This window comes from Capra hircus, chromosome 2, assembly GCF_001704415.2.
Source record: "Capra hircus breed San Clemente chromosome 2, ASM170441v1, whole genome shotgun sequence".
NCBI classification, from domain to species: domain Eukaryota; kingdom Metazoa; phylum Chordata; class Mammalia; order Artiodactyla; family Bovidae; genus Capra; species Capra hircus.
This window is the reverse complement of record NC_030809.1, coordinates 68,532,450-68,553,029: the sequence shown is the minus strand read 5'-3', so window position 1 is coordinate 68,553,029 and position 20,580 is coordinate 68,532,450. Positions and strand designations below refer to the sequence as shown.

The following is a 20,580-nucleotide window of genomic DNA, read 5'->3' as shown; positions in this document are numbered from 1 at the left end:
AAGTTTTACACACAAATGAAGCAATTATGAAAATTATTAATATTTTTTTGTTATCTGTCCTTTCTCTGATTTGTTTGGCACTCTGAACTAACAGAAAGGGCACTAGACTGGAGTGTTTGAGTTATATCTCTGTTGCCACTTTATTATATGACCTTGGATAAGTCACTTTATCTCTCTCTGGGCCTGAATGCCCTCATCTTAAAATAATAATTTCTAATTTTCATTAATTTTAAAAATCTTTAAAATGGAAGTCAATTTTATAATGTCCAGATTTCTTTCTTGATGCTATTACTTAAGAGCATCTCTAATGAATTCACCACATAGGACATAGTAGTGTCAGCAAATACAAAAATTTCTAAAGGTGGAATCAATTGTCATTATTAGAGTACTAGTTAAGCACATATCTCTTTAATATTTGAGGTAAAATATGATCAAGTTAGGTACCCATTGCAAAAAGATATTACATATCTTTAAATGTAGGAAATCTAATATATAGAAATATAGAATGATATACTAGATCTCTCTAAGAATGAAGAAGCATCCTGTGAAGAAAAAGTTCTTAAGTGTAATTCAGATATGTTGTTCTGGCAATGAATTTGATCTACATTTGGAACAGTCAGGTAATACCTTATCTACACAATGTATGTAGCATGTTAGCATGTTTTGTTTTTCTTCCATAATTATGTAACTTGGAGAAGGAAATGGCAACCTACTCCAGTATTCTTGCCTGGCAAATCCTATAGACAGAGGACCCTAGCAGGCTACAGACCATGGGGTCTCAAAGAGTTGGACACAACTTAATGACTAAACAACAACACAACAATTATACAGCTGCGATTTGTTACATGTGAAATGCACCAAAGTGTGATTTACTCTTTTTGTTGGAAAACTCAAGATCAAAGTTTACTTCAAAATGGTGTTTTCAAATGTTCCCCGTGCTTCAGTTTTCATGTTTCCTTACTCATTTCCTTATTCATTTATTCCTGATGAACACTTTAGTCCAATTTCCTATCACCTATATTTAGCCTCTCTAAGCACAGGTGTTAGTTTAATGGGTCTAAAAACACACAAGCATGAACAACATAGAAATATATCTACGGTGCAAATCAAAGAATGCTACATTTATCTGCACATCAAAGGGAAATTAATCTCATACTTTCTCTTGATTTTGTTTTAGGATTTTCAGTATCTATAATAGTTAATACTCAGTACTTTAGCCATATGGAAATTTGCTAGAAAACTATTGTGCCCTCCCCGATTATATACACATTTGAGATCTAAGAGTTATCATTTTTCATAATGTATTGGTCAGGGTTCTGAAAATTAAAAAGATGACACACTCAAGAGGGGCAATTGAAATGTATTAATTAAGGGACCTTTAGCAAAGATATGGGAAGGATTAAAAGGAAACTCACAAGGGATGGGAATGCAACAAAAGAGTCTGCAATAGCAGAAAGCTTTTACTACCCCAGGACTGAAGGAACAATGGGCAGGCTTCCTCAAAAAGCCTGAAAAGGCCTGTAGCAAAAGAACAGGATGGACCAGCAGGTAGAACAATCAGTCACTGCGAAACAAAACTGAATCCTCTCCTCTAAAGCTTTGAGTTCCTCCAGAGGTCTCTCTTGGGCTAGGGGACCTGTTGGTTGAGTTCAGGCTCTGGAAACGGTGGGAGCAAGGGGCAAATTCCAGACTAGATCTGGCAAATGGAGCATATTCAATGCAAATGATTTAAGGATAATGTTGACCTTAAGAAATTTATCTTGGTTATACTTTAGGGGGGGATTGGAAATGTCCACCAGTATACACAATAATTTTTCTGAAGCCATGTTGTGTCTGTTTCTGGTTCTGGTTCTGTCCCTATCTCTTTTTCTCTGTCTTTGTGTATGTATGGTGTGTGTATGTGTGTTTCAGTCTTTCTCTCTCTTTCTCTCTCTCCACACACACAAACACATACAGACACACACACAAGCCTATACATACATGATGATTTATCTTAGCATTATTTGCGCTTTTCCTGAAAACTTGCCATATTTTTCTCAAATGCATTATTGACTATATAACTGTTTCAACTGCATTAGTGTCTTTTGGACATGGAGTTTACCCTAGGTGATACTTTGTGCTGTGTGCTGAGTCGCTTAGGTCATGTCCAGCTCTTTGCAACCCCATGGACTGTAGCCTGCCAGGCTCCTCTGTTCCTGGGGATTCTCCAGGCAAGAATACTGGAGTGGGTTGCCTCCAGGGGATCTTCCCAACCCAGGGATCGTACCCAGGTCTCCTGCATTGCAAGTGCATTCTTTACCATCTGAGTCACCAGGGAAGCCCTTTGTGGTACTTTGCTGCTGCTGCTGATGCCAAGTCACTTCAGTCGTGTCCGACTCTGTGCGACCCCATAGATGGCAATCCACCAAGCTCCCCCGTCCCTGGGATTCTCCAGGCAAGAACACTGCAGTGGGTTGCCATTTCCTTCTCCAATGCATGAAAGTGAAAAGTGAAAGTGAAGTCGCTCAGTCGTGTCTGATTCTTAGCAACCCCATGGACTGCAGCCTACCAGGCAAGAGTACTGGAGGAGGGTGCCATTGCCTTCTCCTTTGTGGTACTTTAGGTATCCTTTATATACTTATTTTCCTTTATCTGTCTTCCCAATTTTATTTGCCATGGTATTCTTAAATCATTCAAAACTAACAAAAACTCTTTATTTTTGTAACTGTTAGATATATGAGTGTGTACTTAGTTGCTCAGTTTTGTCCAATTCTTTGCGACCCCATGGACTGTAGCTTGCCAGGCTCCTTTGTCTATGGGTTTTCTCCAGGCAAGGATACTGGAGTGGGTTGCTATGCCCAACTCCAGGGGATCTTCCCAACTCAGGGGTTGAACCCAGGTCTTCTGCACTGCAGGTGGATTCTTTACCATCTGAGCCCCAGGGAAGCCCCATGAGATATATAAATATACAAATTAGTTTATTGGTACCAACATTAGTAGCAATACTTCCATATTTATTAAGTGCAGTATTTCCATAGATGTTGGAGAATTTAGGTATGAACTTAAAAATATATAACTAACTTTTAGAGGAAATATTTTTATAACAATGAATCATGTAGATTTTTCTACAGGGTAGTGAATTGTCACACTGTTTTAAAGAAGTGATCATCTCCTGTGTTAATTCATCTCTAGGCTGAAGAATAAAAATAATGGTTTATTTTTAGATTCTCCTTACTCTCCATCTTTGACATTATTTTGTTTACCTGAAATCTTCCTTTTTTCATCCACCCTTTGTGACCCATTGTTTTCAGACTGTTTCATTCATGTGATGCTGTCAAACTGCCACTGTCACTCTGGGCTTAAAACTGCCATGCTTTTTCTTCCTATTTAATTGAAGCATGTCTAGTCTGCATCTCTTATTTTTCCAATGAATGTCTATGCCTTCCAAAAATATAATTAATAAATATATGTTTGTTAGGGAAATGACCCTTCTTATAAGTAATGCATATTTACTATTAATAACAGAGGTCTACAGAGGACCTAGCTGTGAGTTAGTCATGAATGTCATCACAATACACTAATGGGCAGAGATCTTGGATTATCTGGAAGCATGTGAGCATACTTGCACAAAGACTGTTGTGAACAAAGGGGAGTGATTGAACAGGAAGCCAGTGAAAACACAGGTGTGACTGCTGACTCACCTGTCTGCTGATGATGCTGGCACCTCCATTTCACACACCCTTGTGAACAATTAGATCTCCTGTACCAGACCACCCAGCTAGTAGAAAGTCTTTCTTGACTTGAGTGCAATCCCTCTAACCTGCTTGTCTCTGTCTCTGTGGCTCAAGAGGACCAGAGAGATCCTTGAGGGCTTCCTGGGTAATCCAGAGCCATGGAGACTAGGAACAAGCAGGAAAGCCAGTTAGAAGGAAGGGACAGCTTTGCTGGCCACTGGTTGTGGGACACCAGATCTAATGTGTTCATGAGATGAAGTTCCAGGAGGACAGCCACATTTGCAACAGGCAGGCCAAAGAGTGTGGCCTTTTCAGGTAAGGGCATGTCCTTACTTCCTCATTAAGAGCAACCCTAAATATTTATATGCAAACTGAAAAAGTCTTTATGAATCATAAGGAGATGTGCACCTAGGATCTTGAAACAAAGAAAGAAAGAATATGGGATTGATCGTCCCTACCTTCTTAGGTGTCAAGTTCCACTTATCTTTCATTTTGGGTATTTCCAACACTTTATCATAGAGATTTCAATGGTTTGAAATTATCCCAATGAACTTTACAAGTTTTATTTTATGGAGAACTCTAATCCTTATCAATATATGTACTAAAATGTCTCACATAAGACTAAATTTTGCTTATGAACATAAGATACATTATGCACAAATGCACAAAATAATATTATTTGATCAAAGAGAAAATATAAGTGGTATGACTATAAATAATAATTTTTAACTTAATTTTACACCTAAGTTAGTTTCTTTTTAAAAATCATTTATTCACCAGATTTGTACCAGTTGAATTTTCTTTTTAATTGAATTTTAATTGTTTTTATAAGTAAAAATTTTCTTTTAAGCCAAGATTTCCTGTCATAGGTAACAAATGTAATGTATCAATATCTGGGAAGACATTGCAAATATGTTCTTAAAACATTTCACTTGAGGACTATTTTGAAAGGAAAAACACTTAAAATGAATATTTAAATTTTATTTGTTGTTCCTGCTGTTATCTATTTTAAAAATTATTCATGTTCTCATTTGGCACAAAGTATACTACCACTCACTTTAGTTAATTGAGACAAATTTCTGATCATTTGTAAAATTCTTCTATGTGGCATTATTTTTCAATAAATATGGGCACTTTGATTTTGCAATCTATGATCAGTTGTTTATAACAATCAAATTTGTTTTCCTTCAGTTTTGCACTTTTACGCCAATTAATGATAAATATATATTATCTCAATTCAGCATTTTTTCCTGATTGATTATAGTATCCATTATCATTTTTCTCCATGCTAAAATGTCTAGGTATTTCTTAAAAGCTGATGCTTATAATTTTTCCTTTTTAGTATTCACACTGCCAAACATAATACACATAAAATAAATCAGTTTAAATAAAGCACAGTGAAAATGAATAAGATATAGATATATATATATAGATATATTTATTAAGAATTACAAGTTCCATTGATTTGGCCAAAGATTAATCCTAAATCAGTTGCATATTTTATTCGAAGTTGCTTTGTTAACTTTATTTAGGGAACTTTATTCTATGACTTCACTGAGTTTCCAGGCAATTTTCATGTGGGACTCAGCTGGTTGTGAAAGCTACTGGATGTCTTGAAGAGCTTGTTGAAGAAGATATGGCAAGATTCACTGTATAACAAGTTATGCTTGTCCTTCCACTGATGTTTTCTCTTTGATGGGCTAACACATTTTCTAGAGATAGTACTAACTACTCAATAATGTTAGCAATGTGAGATTCAGGTAGCTGAATGTCTAACCCAGATGTGTCTAAGGACAGAAGGTTTTTCTTTCATAAGTGTTTTTCTTCTAAGTCATATAAAAATCTGATGGATTAATTTTAACATAATATACATGGATGGCATTTTTCAAACCATTTCTAAAGCATTGCATATATTCTTAAACTGGGCAATTTTGTTAGATTTTTCTTATCATAAATTGAATTATGGATGAGTGCATTTGTTATGTGTGGATTGGGGGATTTTGTGACATATTATGTAAATTTCCAAACATAGACTCTATAATGAAAAAATATAAACTGTAAGGGAAAAATATAACTTTTCCCAGTCCACAGCCAGTCTGAGGACATCATAATCATCATAATTAGCATCCTCAGTATACCCAAAATTTGGTAGCCCTTCTCATTACTCTCCATTTGATTCTTTGTATGCTTTAAACTTTTTCAAGTGAATAAGCTAGAAAAGCAATATTGTAAGAAGTATTATGAATAAGATTGAGAGTAGCCCTTGTCCCACAAGCAAAAAGACCAAAACAAACTATTCATGACTCTGTATCTGAAGTCTTATTGGATAAAGTGAGATGACATGGAAGTCATACCTAAGAAATAATTATTAAATCAGCAATAAGATTTGCCTTTTAATTTATTATTGAATATTTTTGAAAAAGTAAAATAGAATATAGCTTAGAAAGTTTTTACTTACTTTGCACATATGTTAGTACTGTTAATAATCAACAAAAAATAAAAAATTACTTATAGAGGTATAGCATTTTGATTATTTTTATTTTTCTAAAAATATTCCTTCTGTGAAATCATTCACTTTTAACATTAGTCTCAGATTTTCTGTATATTTGTAAATGTGCACATGTTTACATATATATGTATACACATAATTTGTATTTGCATATGTCAATACTTGAAGAAGCACATGTATATGTGTATATACATATATATATATAGAGAGAGAGATTCATGTAATATGACATCCTTATAGTGTTTTCTTTATTCTGCATATAAAATAACAAGTATAATTTTTGGAACTATGCAGGTTCTCTGGCTCTTAATGTAAATTCTAATTTTGTTTCCAAACTAGAGAATACTATATCACTATGGTTAAATGGGTAAGCAACACCAAGACGGTGGTCAGATGGTTAAACCGACCTCAGAACATCTCCATCCTCACAGTCTGTGAGACCACTACTGGTGCTTGTAGCAGAGTGAGTATAATTTGCTTTCCTTCATGCTTAACATAAAATCATTTATGCTACCTCTCAAAGGAAAAGTAAACAGTCATTTGTGCAAAGACTTCACTATTTAACTCTGAAGGTAGTAGAATAGTCACTCTATTAGCATTGTATACTTTAATTCATATGTCTTACATACTTTTAAGTAAGAAATACAGATGATAAACCAAAGAGAATAAACTAGGCTTTAAAACAATGAATTCTTATATAATATGAAAGATAGTCCAAGCCTTGTTAGTTTCACTCTCGAGTATGAGCTTTCTCTCTACATTTTGACAGTGATTAACTTGAGAACATGGGATGTTTCTTTTCTGTCTTTTTTAAACATACTCTGAAAGATTCAGTGATTTTCTGTAGTCCAGATTAGTCGTCTAACAAATTGTCTCTGTCTTTACATTAATTGAAAGTAGTAAAAAAAAAAAAAAAGATTCTTGAATATCTTTTGAAAATATATTGTATTTAAATTCTATAATCATATTTATAAAATATTCAGTAGATTCTGTACATATAGTTTTTAAGATCCTTAATAAAGGAGATACTTGAATAAGTTTAAATTGTTATGATACATATTGGGTACTTGGTAAAGAATTTGCAATTATTTAACAACAAAATTTTCAGACTTATGCTTCTGGATATGATGGAGTAAATGTTGCCAGCCTAGTATCTCTACAGAAATCAATTCTAAAACTTTACAAACTACATTAAACAACTATAGTCAGATGATGGACAATAAGACAATTGAGACATGAAAGGTGAAATAAACCTGTAGTTTCTTCCTGTTGACACATTTGAGGCCACATTGTAAGGTAATAGCATCCAAGAAAAGCACAACTGATCCATTAAGACAGGGAGAATTAGTTTGAGGCTATTGTGGTGGCTGAAATTTGCAGGATAAGTACCACAGGATGGGAGCTATATAGAAAAGAACTTCAGAAAACTGTGTAAAGGATCTCTTAAGTCTTTATCTCAGTACTTAGCTGTGTAAGTACAGGGCCTATCTTAGAAAGAGAAGCAAATAGAAAATATGCAAGTTGCAGAATGCTTGGAGACTTTGGACCAATGAACAGCAAAAATAGAAATCTTTCAGTAAAAGCCCTGAGTTCAACTCAGAGCCCAGAAAGAAAAAGTATTAGGAATAAAACTGCTGTAAACTCCTTCTAATAAACCTTCAAATTAAACCTTGAAGAAATCGAGTTCATTTGCTTGTGAACTAGCTGCCTGACAGAACAAAGTCTACTCTTCAAAAAAAAATAAAAATGAATTCTCAAAACTTAGCATTCACAATATCAATCATACAATTAAAATATACCATATACCTAGAAACATAGAAAATATAACTCACCCACCTCCCCCAAAATAAGTAGCAGACTTACAAAGGATATAGATTTTGGAATTAAAAAACAGACTTAAAAAAAAAAAAAAGCTTTTACTTGTTTTTTTTTTTTTTATTTAGCAAGTTAAAGAGTGGCTATAATTAGTAAATAGATGAAAAATCTCAGTAGCTAAATAAAAACTATGAAAATAGAACAATGGAATTTCAGGGACTGAAAACTACAGTGTCTGAAATGAAAAATTGTTTGGATGAACTTACCAACATGTTAGAATCTGTTATAGTAGGGGAAATAGAAATAATTCAAACAAAATTCCTAAGGGAAAAAGGCTGGGAAAAAAATGAACAAAGCCTCAAATTTTGAGATATTGGGGTGGAAAATATGTAAGAAACACTGACTTAAATATCCCAAACCTGATGAAAAACCATTAATCCATATATCCAAGAAGTTAGCAAATCTCAAAATAAAGATAAAATATGTCACAACATACTACATAAATTATTTCGAACAAAAGATTGAGAAAAAAAAATAAGTATCCTGAGAGAAAAAGCATGTTACATATTGTGAAATATAATGATGAGTAATACTGCTTCTGTATTGGAAAGCAATGGAAAGACACAGTTAAAGGACTGAAGGAAAAAATGTATCAAACTAAAAGTCTATATTCTATGCAAATACCCTGCAAAAATGAAGACAAAAGATGATAGATTCAGATAAACAGGAACTGAGATAATTCATCAAAAGTAGATCTGCAGGAAAGAGATTTATTTAGGCTAAAACACCTGATATCAGATGAAAACTCAGATCAAAATTAGGGAAGTAAAGGTGCCAAATATGATAAATGTGGGAGTAAAATAAAATGTACTCTAGTTTTGAGGTTTTCAAAAAGGTATTAGAGAAATAAAAGTTTTAATATTAATAGAGTAATTTGATAATGATACAGTGTCAGTTGATTAGGAAGCTATAACAATTCTAAGTACCTATATATCTAATAATAAGGATTCTAAATACATAAGCAAAATTTATAATCAAGAGCTGACAAAGCTAAAGAAGAAATAGAAAGAAATATACTTAGGGACTTAAATATGATTTTCATTGTATTGGAAGAAATATGTAATCAAAAAGTCCATAAATATAATAAAGGATTCAGACAATACTAACAACTTAAGTGGATATTTAGGAAAATTTCATTCAATGACTATATAATCAATAGTCCTCTTGAGTATAAAGGAAATATTTACAAGTCTTAAAATGCAGAAGCTGAAATCAAGCAGAGTATATTGTTTGACTACAAGAGAATTAAATTAGAAATGGGTAACGAGTGTTAACTGGAGAAGAGTGTGGCAACCCACTCCACTATTCTTGGCTGAAGAATCCCACGGATAAAGGAGCCTGGAGGGCTACAGTCCACATGATCAAACAGAGTCAGACATGACCGAAGCAACCTAGCATGCCTGCAAATAAAGAATATTTGGAAAATATTTGAAAATTTTAAAAATGTTCCTAATAACTCATAAGTTAAAGGAAAATCACAAAATATTTTAGAATTCAAGTGCAATGAAAACATAACTTGTCAAACTATTATTATGTGGATGAATAAAATAATATATATTAAAATAGAGTTTATATCTTTAAATGCTTATATTAGAAAAGGAAGAAGGTATTCAATCAGTGATAAAGCTCTTATGTTATGAAGCTAGAGAAAGAAGTATAAATTTAGTTCAAAGCAATAAGAAAGAATGAAATATAAAAATAAAATCACAAATAACTATAAAACAATCTATAGAGAAAATCAGTGAAAGCAAAAATTATTTTTAAAACATGAAAACCTGATGAATACTTATGTGTACTGATGAAACAAGAAACACCCCACAAAGTGCCAGTTTCAAGGTGAAAGAGTCCCAATGGATACATTGAGGGCATTTTTCACAGAATTAGAACTAATTAACTTTGAAATTTGTGTGAAAACACAGAAGGCCTCAAGACAGCCAAAATAATCTTGAGAAAGAAGAACAGGGCTGGAAGCATCACACTTCCTTGACTTCAGATGATAAAGCAAAGCTACAGCAATCAAACCAGAATGGTATTGGCACACACCAGACATGATCAGTGGAATAGAATAGTTAGGCTGGAAAAAAAACCCACACACTTAAGGTCAAGTAATCCACAGCAAAAGAAGCAAGAATATACAGTGGAGAAAAGACAATCTCTTCAAAAAGTGGTGCTGGGGAAAGCAATATATAAAAGAGTGAGATTAGAACATTTCCTCACTTAGTATACAAAAATAAACTCAAAATGGATTAAAGACCTAAATATAAGGCCTGAAACTCTAAAACTCCTAAAAAAAAACATAGGCAGAATACTCTTCGACATAAATTGTGCCAATATTTTTTAAAAATGTATCCTAAGGTGAAAGAAATAAAAACAAAATTTTAAAAGTGAGATTTAATTCAACCTAAAATCTTTTGCACAGCAAAAGAAACCACTGACAAAATAAAAAGATTATCTGGTCCATGGGATAAAGTATTTGCAAATGTCATGCCTCACAAGGGATTAATATAGAAAATATACAAACAGCTCATAAAAGTCAATATATAAAATAAAGCCTGATTAAAAATTGGTCAGAAGGCCCCAATAGACAATTTCCAAAAGAAAACCTCCAGATGGCCAACAGACACATGAAAATATGTTCAACATTGCTAATCATCAGAGATATGCCAATCAAAACCACAATGAGATATCACCTCACACCTATCAGAATAGCTATTAAAAAAAAAAAAGGTTTAGGAGGATGTGGTGAAAAGCAAACACTTGTACACTGTTGGTAAGAATGTAAATTGATGTAGTCACTTGGAAAACAGTATGAGGTTCCTCAGAAAACTAAAAACAAAACTATGATATGAACCAGAAATATACTCTTGGGTGTATATATATCTATATGTAAAATCAAAACCCAAAATGCTAATTTGAATATATACATGCATTCCATTCTTCATAATAGCATTATTTACAATAGACAAGATAGGAAAGAAACCTGAGTTGCTTGATCAGAGTATATACACACAATGGAATTCTGCTCAGTCTTAAAAAAAAAAGGAATGATACCATTTGCAATAATGTTGATGGAACAGGAGGGTATTATACTTGGGAAAATAAATCCAACAGAGAAAGAAAATTGCTGTGTATTATGTCTTATACGGGGATCCTAAAACATAAAACGAATGAATATAACAAAACAGAAACAGACTCACAGATACAGAGAATAAACTAGTGGTTACCAGTGGAGACAGAGAACTAAGAGGTGCAAACTAACACTGTGTGTACTTGAAAACTAATTTTGTCAATCAACTGTCACCTCAATAAAAAAAGAAAGTAGATATCATATAGTGCATATATCATATTATATTTTGATATAATAAATGAGTTGTATGCCATACATTCTTGAAAGTATCATATGAAAAATATCATTCAAAAGGTAAAAATGACCCAAAATGACATATATGAAGAGGAAAAACATTGAAACATTTCCATATCAATTAGAGAAATTGAATTCCATGATCAGAAATCTTCCCACAACAAAAACTCCAGAAAACAGTGGCTTCTGTAATGGATTTCTTTAATGATTTAAGAAATAAAAGAAGTCACATGTGTCATCAAGATGGCAACATAGATCATTCCAGACTTTAGTCTCTCTCAGAAGACCAAAAGCAATATCCATATATAGGACACTGCTATGAAAACCCTAGGACATGGAGATGAGACTGAAGCACCCCCTGGGCCACAGAGACTGAAAAGAACCCATTAAAAAGATAAGAGTGGCTACACTCTGACCTCATAACTGCCCCCTCCACTCAGCCCACTATTGTGTGCCACACTGAGAGGTGTCTCTAGGCCTACAGTTTCTCCAGTGGAAAAAAGAGAGTCCAAGGTGGACATCTAGCTCCTCCAGAATTGTGATTTCTTCATGGAAGGCTCACTTGGGTCTTGCCTCAGGAGGATCAGGAAGAGGAATTTGGAGGATTATACCACTGGAGATTGTGATAGAAAAGGGTAGGGTGGAACTTATAGCCATCAGCTCTCAGATCTTGGCAGACATTTCATTTTCCCAGTGGTGCTCAAGTAGAAATTCAAAGCAGCATCTTTGCCATCTGTACAGCCAAGACAGTGATCCTATCCAGCCAGGGAACTAGGTTTGCAGTTTTATCCAATTCAGGATCCCAAATGGCAAGCACAGTCAACACTGGAGCCTGTTCTGTAGCCCTGCAGAAAGAAGCTATTTCATAGCTTTGTCTACTACTGAGTGCAGCTCAGGACTGTCTGATCAGGAAACCTATATAGCCCAGTGGCACCTGAGTAAGCAGTAAACACAGCCAGTGGTTTGCCCTTCTGCAGATCCAAAACCAATGCTTGTCTTGCCAGGGAGCTTGGTGCACAGTTTAGCATGATTCAGTCTTTAAACAGTAGCCTTGCCAATCTTGGGTCCTGGTCTGTGGACTCACCCAGGTAGAGAAGCTAATTCATACCTTCACTCAATGCTAAATACAACCACTAGCCCCACCCAACCGGTAAACCTAAACGGAGCACCCGGGATGCTGCATAACCCATCCTATATCCTCACTTACAGTGGTATTTGAACAGTACATCCCGCCAGTTCTATTCCCACCTACAGAACAAAATCACTGTCCCTGTCTTCTCAGGAAACTCATTGTTCAGATTTGCCTGATTTGGAGTCCCTTACAATGTGCTCTGCAGGCATTGGAGCCCATTCTCCAACCCTCCCTGGATAAGGAAGCTAATTTATAGCCTTGTCTACTATACTTCCCAATCCTGCTCATTAGGAAGTCTGATGGGAGCAATAGTAGAGCTCATCCCACAGTGAAGCTTATACAGAAAATCAAGCAAGTCCTATCTAATAACACATACACCTCAGAGTTTCAGAAGTGGTTTTGTCCCAAAATAGACCCCAATAGCAAGCTCCATCTTCCTGGACAGGATGATAACAGCTGACCTTTCTAGAATGCCATCCTATCTCAACAATGGATGTATCATTGAGGGAATAAAGGTAATAGTTGATTTTAATAGTGCTATAGAGCAAGTGGAGTTAATAGACACATATAGAACACTCCCATGCAACAGCATCAGAATACACATTCTTCTCAGGCATACATGGAACTTTTTATAGGATAGATTATATGTTATGCCACAAAACAAGTCTCAGCAAATTAAAGATTAAGATCATCCTTTTTTTTTCTTACCACAGTGATATGAAGCTAGAAATCAATGCAGGAGGAAAACTGGAGAAAACATAAATACGTGAAAAGTAAACAACACAGTCTTGAACAACCAGTGAACCAAATAAAAAATAAGGGGGGAAATAGGAAGGTATCTTGACTCAAACAGTAATGGAAACACAATATACCAAAACTTATGGGAATTATTTAAAGGCGGTCTAAGAAGAAAGTATATAGCTATTAACACACACATGAAGGAAACAGAAAGCTGTCCAAAAAATAGCATAACTTTTTATTTCAAATAACTAGAAAAAGAATAAATTTAGCCCCAAATTAGCAGCAGGAAGGAAAAATAAATATTATAGCACAAATAAATGAAATGGAGAGTTGGAAAACAATACAGTCAATTAATAAAACTAAGACCTGGTTCTTTGAAAATATAAACAATTTTGGCAAACCTTTAGCCAGATTGGCCAAAAAAAAAAAAAAAGATGACTAATATATATATATAAATGAAAGAGAAAACATAACAATTGACATAGATATTGCAGAAATATAGAAGTTCATAGAAGACAGCTATGAAAAATTACATGCCGATTTATTGGAAAACCAAGAGGAAATGGATACATTTCTAAAAACATTAAACCTATGAAGACTGAATCATGAAAAAATAGAAAACCTGAAAAGACCAGTTACTACTAAACAGATTGATCAGAAATAAAAATCTTCCCAACAAAGAAAAGCCCAGAACCAGATGATTTCACTGGTGAAAATTACCAAGTACTTAAAGAAGAATAAACACTAATCCTTTCAAACACTTCCCAAATGTCAAAGAGAAGGGGACACATTCAAACACATTTTATGTGGCATGCATTTCTCTGCTACTGAAGCCAGACAAAGATGCTGCAAGAAATAACAAATAAATGTAAAAGTTCTCAGCAAAATACAAGCAAATTCATTTCAGGAGAATATTAAAAGGATCATACACCATGATCAAGTGAAACTCATCCCTTAGATGCAAAGATGACTCAACATATACAAGTTAATAAGTGTGATACACAACATTAATAGAATGAAAGATAAAAATCATCTCAATAGATGAAATATGTTTAACAAAATTCAACAGCCATTCATGAAAAAAAATTCACAGCAAAGTGGATATAAAAGCAACATACCTCAACATAATGAAGTCCATATAACAAATGTATAGATAACTTCTGACTCAGTGGTGAAAAGCTAAAATAAAAGCTTTTACTCTAAGCTCAGGAAGATGAGGGTGCCCACTCTCACCACTCCTGTTTAACACAGTAAAGAAGATTTTCAGATAAGAAGAAGAAATAAAAGGCATCAGAACTGGACAGAAAAAAGTAAATTTGCATCTATTTGCAGTTGATTTTATACATAGAAAATACTGAAGACTTAATTTTAAAAAGTTAAATGTAATCAATAAATTCAGTAAAGTTGCAGGACACAAAATCAGCATACATAAATCAGTACTGTTTCTGCACAATAACAAACTATCAAAATAATAAAAGAAAATGATTCCATTTACAATAGAATGCATAAAATATAATATTTAAGAATGAATTTATCTTAGGAGGTAAAAGATACATCAAAAACTATAGGACATTGATGAAAAAATGGAGAAAGAAAAAAATGGAAAGATATCTTGTGTTCATAGATTGGAAAAAATTAATAGTGTTAAATGTTCACCTGTAGATTAAATGGTCTCTCAATCAGATTCCAAAGGCATTTTTAACAGAAACAGAAAACAAGATTATAAAATCTCTATGGAATCGCAAAACACCTTGAATAGCAGAGCAATCATGTGAAAGAAAATCAAAACTGGAGTCATCATGCTCCCAGGTTTCAAACTATGCTTAAAAGTTATGTTAATTAAAACAGTATGACAGTGGCATAAAAAGACACATAGACCCATGGATCAGAATAGAGAGCCCAGAAATAAACTGGTGCATATGTATTCAACTGCTGTTTGATAAAGGAGCCACGAACATGCAATGGGAAGAGGACAGTCTCTTCAAGAAATGGTGCTGAGAAAACTGTATAACCACTGCAGAAGGATGAAATTGGACCCTGGTTACACCACTCACAGAAAATAAATTCAAATGAATTAAAGACTTAAATGTGTGTGTGTGTGCTCAGCCATGTCGGACTCTTTGTGACCCCCATGGACTGTAGCCCACCAGACTTCTCTGTCCATAGAATTTTTCAGAGAAGAATACTGGAGTGGATTGCCATTTCCTACTCTAGGTGCTCATCCCAATCCAGGGATCGAACCTGGGTCTCTTGGGTCTCCTGAATAGACAGGCAGATTCTTTACCACTGCACCACCTGGGAAGCCTAAAGACTTAAGTAACAGACCTGAATCCATAGAAATCCTTGAAGAAAACAAAGGGGGAAACTTGACTTTGATCTCGGGATTGGATTGTTAGCTATGACATTGAAAGCACAGCAACTAAATAAATGTACAAATGTCAGATTAGAAAGCCTCTATACAGCAAAGAAGAAGTCAAAAAATGAAAAGCCAACCTAAAGAATGGGAGAAAATACCAGCAAATTGTATGTCTGATGCTGGGTTACTATTTAGAAATATATAAAGAACTCATACCTCAATAGCAAAAAGGTAATAATTCAGTTAAAATGAGCAAATGACCTAAAATAGATATTTTCCAAAGGATATAGTCAAATAGCCAAGTGCCCAGTATCTCTAATCATTAGGGAAATGAAAACCATAATGAGATATCACCTCTTACCTGTTAGAATAGTAATAATATATTTGAAAGTTGCTGAGAGAATCTTGAGTATTCTCATGACAAGGGGAAAATCTGTTAGCTATGTAAGTTGATGGATATTAACAAAACTTCTTTTACTGGTCATTTCATAATATATACATATATCACATCATTATGTTGTACACCTTAAACTTACACAATGTTAATTACATCTCATTAAAACTGGGGGAAAATGGATTTTTTTTTTTACCTTTCTTACATTTTCTATAAAGTGGGAAAGAAAGAGAATTTCTCAACTTTATTTTTATGAGAGAATATTGTCCTGTTATTAAAACTAGACAAAGACATTAAAAAAGAACATTTTAGACTGATATCTGTTGTGAATATGTATATAAAACATTTTTAGCATATTAATATATCATTCTGGCAAATATAAAGAATAATGCATCATGACTAAATAGGATTTTAGCCTGGAATTTAAGATTAGCTTATATTGAAAATCAATGTAATTCACTATTTTAACAGAAAAAAAAATAGAAAAGTAAGAAATTATCTTAGATGAAGAAAAAGCAACTAACAAAACTCAACATCCATTCATGATAACTTTCAACATAAATGAATAGAAAGTAATGTCTCCATTCTGGTGCAGGATACCCACAAAATAACCAACAAATACTATACTAAATGGTGAAACATTATCCATGTTCACCTTAAGATCAACAATAAAGTAAGGATAGACAGTCTAACTCTACACATTAAATAAATATTAGGGACTCTAGTCAGAGAAACTTTCATGGAATATCTATCATGATGATTGGTAAGGAAGAAGTAAAATTATCTTTATTTGTATAATATTATTGTATAAACAAAATGTAATAAATTTACCAAAAATACCAGAATAGGTCACAATTCATAAGAGAATTTCTCAGCTTATTTTTATACATCAGGGCATCAACTTCAATTTATTGTTCTGTTTCCTGATTATTATTCTTTTACTGTAAAAATCACTGCAGATGGTGACTGCAGCCATGAAATTAAAAGACGCTTACCCCTTGGAAGAAAAGTTATGACCAACCTAGATAGCATATTGAAAAGCAGAGATATTACTTTGCCAACAAAGGTCCGTCTAGTCAAGGCTATGTTTTTTCCAGTGGTCATGTATAGATGTGAGATTTGGACTGTAAAGAAAGCTGAGCGCCGAAGAACTGATGCTTTTGAACTGTGGTGTTGGAGAAGACTCCTGAGAGTCCCTTGGACTGCCAGGAGATCCAACCAGTCCATTCTAAAGGAGATCAACCCTGGGATTTCTTTGGAAGGAATGATGCTAAAGCTGAAACTCCAGTACTTTGGCCACCTCATGCGAAGAGCTGACTCATTGGAAAAGACTCTGATGCTGGGAGGGATTGGGGGCAGGAGGAGAAGGGGATGACAGAGTATGAGATGGCTGGATGGCATCACGGACTCGATGGACGTGAGTTTGAGTGAACTCCGGGAGTTGGTGATGAACAGGGAGGCCTGGTATACTGCGATTCATGGGGTTGCAAAAAGTCAAACACAACTGAGTGACTGAATTGAACTGAACTGAACTGTAAAAACATTTTATTAATAATATAGGATACCACAGTTTTCTTAAGAAATGCTCACTGAATTATTCTGGGATAAATGGATACAATACTATAAAATTGCCGTCAAATTGTCTAGAAAAAAATTAAATTTCTAATTGATTTTGGAAAAAAAGGTTTCTACTAGTCTCTCACATAGTTTAGAAACAATAGAGAGATATAATAATAAAACAAATGTAGCAAAATATAAATACATGAGGAATATGTCTAAGAGTATATGAAGATGCTTCTTGAACAGGTCTTTTAACTTGTCTGTAAGTTTACACTTATTTCAAAGAAAGATTTAAGAAGCAACAAAATTTATCTTTAAGACTGGTATCATTATGATAGATGGGGAAATAATGGAAATAGATAAGAAATAGATGGGGAAATGATAGAAACAGTGACAGAGTTTATTTTCTTGGGCTCCAAAATCACTGCAGAGGTTGATGGCGGCCATGAAATTAAAAGACGCTTACTCCTTGGAAGAAAAGCTATGACACACCTAGACAGCATGTTAAATAGCAGACATTACTTTGCTGACAAAGGTCTTTATAGTCAAAGCTATGGTTTTACTAGTAGACATGCATGGATGTAAGCGATGGACCATAAAGAAGGCTGAACGCCAAAGAATTGGTGCTTTTGAATTGTGGTATTGTAGAAAAATCTTGAGAGTCCCTTGGAAAGGGACTCCCTTGCAAGGAAATCAAACCAGTCAATCCTAAAGGAAATCAGTCCTGAATATTCATTGGAAGGACTGATGCTGAAGTGGAAACTCCAATACTTTGGCCGCCTGATACAAAGAACTGACTCATTGGAAAAGACCCTGATCCTGGGAAAGATTGAAGTCAGGAAGAGAAGGGGATGACAAGAGGATGAGATTGTTGGATGGCATCACCGACTCAATAGACATGAATTTGAGCAAGCTCTGGGAGTTGGTGTTGGACAGGGAAGCCTGGGTGCTGCAGTCCTTGGGGTCACAAAGAGTCAAACGTGACTGAAGGACTGAACTGAACTGACTGAATATTATGATAGAAAATAAAAATATTATTAAGATCTTTAAAACATTAAATGCATATAAATATATTTATCAAAGAGTGGCAAAATACTAATATTGAAAACTAAATCATTCCTGCAAGGCATTGGAAAAGACCTACATAAATAGAGGCTAAGCCACATACCTGTATTGAAAGACTTAATGTTGTAGATGTCAATTCTACTCAAATTGAACTGTAGTTTCAATACAATACCAATTAAAATCTCAGCATACTTTTATGGTAGAAATAGAAAGGATGGTTTTAAAATGCATTTGGAAATGCAAAATACCTGGCCAGTTAAATCAATCCAGTTAAAAAAGAAAGAAAATTTTGGAGGAGCTTTGCTACATAGTTTCAGGAATAACCAGAAAGCCAGAAACTGAGATTGTAGTGTAGAAAGAAAACACACACACAGATAGATCAATTGTACTGAATAGCCTTTCTAGAAGTAGATCCATATTTATATGATCAATCAATAATCAACATAGGTGACAAAACAATTCAATTGGGGGAAATGATGCTGGAACTATCAATAATTAGATGGAAAATACAAGGATGGTTGACATTTCTTACATTATATTCTAAAACTAATTTGAGACACATTGAAGTCTTAAATCTAAGAGCTAGTACCATCTTCTAGATGAAAAGATGGAATATAACTTCACTATTTGAATAGACAAAGTAATCATTTATTGTAAAAGAAAAAAATAAAGTATACATCATCAAAATTAAAAACTTTTGATGAACAAAACAAAGCATATCAATACAATGACATTCCAATCTGCAACTTGAATGGAATGCTGATATACGCAACAATATGAATGAATTGCAAAAACATGTGATGTGAAAGAAACCCACACAAAATAATATATAATATGTGATTCCAGTTATCTGAATTTCTAAAACAGGCAAAACTACCTATGGAAAAAGAGTTTGTAGGGGTAGCTTTCTTTTGGAACCTCTGTGAAGGGACTTGAGGGAATGTGTTTAAAAATGTAAAATTCTCATATCTTAATGGAAGGTAAATACATTTATCAAAACTCATCACATACAATTAAGACCTATACATTTCACTACATGCAAATTATACAAGTATTTTTAAACATTATTTTTAAATGGTCTGTAAAAGGTAGAACTAAAGAGGAAAAAAGTTATCTGTGATTGGAAAGATGAGCATAGATGTGACAACGAAGTACAGTAGATGGGCATCAGCCACTTACTCACTGGGTTTCACTGATTTTCTTTACATTTAGCTTGTGCTTATTAGAAAATTTGTTTTAATTATCTTCTTCCATCTGACCGGCTTATAGGCTGATCACAATCTCTATTTATTTGTTTAAGTGTTCTGGATGGTTTCCTAGTCAGGTGATTACAAAGTCATTTACAAATTGTTCATGCATATGTTCTAGTTTGAGAAAACCTGTCAATTGTCTACATAGGTAGGGATAATCTATATAGGCAAAACGCTTCAATAGAAAAGCTATAGGAACCCAATCACATTCTAGAATTGATACTTTATTGATATCCTATTATATTTCTATTTCATTATGGAGTTAGAAAGATTTTACTTTCTACTAGAATTGAAATAGTAAGACAAGTAATTACATGTGAAATTTTGGACCTTTGTGCATTGTAACAAAACTTAGTGACACTAATAAGCAGTGGCATTGATACATTTTTTTATTGAAGGATAATTGCTTTACAGAATTTTGCTGTTTTCTGTCAAACCTCAACATGAATCAGCCATAGGTATATATATATCCCCTCCCTTTTGAACCTCCCTCCCATCTTCCTCCCCATTGCACCCCTCTAGGTTGATACAGAGCCCCTGTTTGAGTTTCCTGAGCCATACAGCAAATTCCTGTTGGCTGTCTATTTTACATATGGGAGTGTAAGTTTCCATGTTACTCTTTCT

At 34.1% G+C, this 20,580-nt stretch overlaps 1 protein-coding gene across 2 annotated transcripts in view; it reads left to right on the top strand.

The window, feature by feature from the left end:
* Positions 1 to 20,580, top strand: part of DPP10 (dipeptidyl peptidase like 10) — a 771,622-nt gene that overhangs the window by 660,829 nt on the left and 90,213 nt on the right. For both annotated transcript variants that reach the window (XM_005676208.3, XM_005676210.2), the window contains exon 11: positions 6,562 to 6,685. In XM_005676208.3, the coding sequence (XP_005676265.1) occupies positions 6,562 to 6,685 (124 nt within the window). The remainder of the gene's footprint in view (positions 1 to 6,561; positions 6,686 to 20,580) is intronic.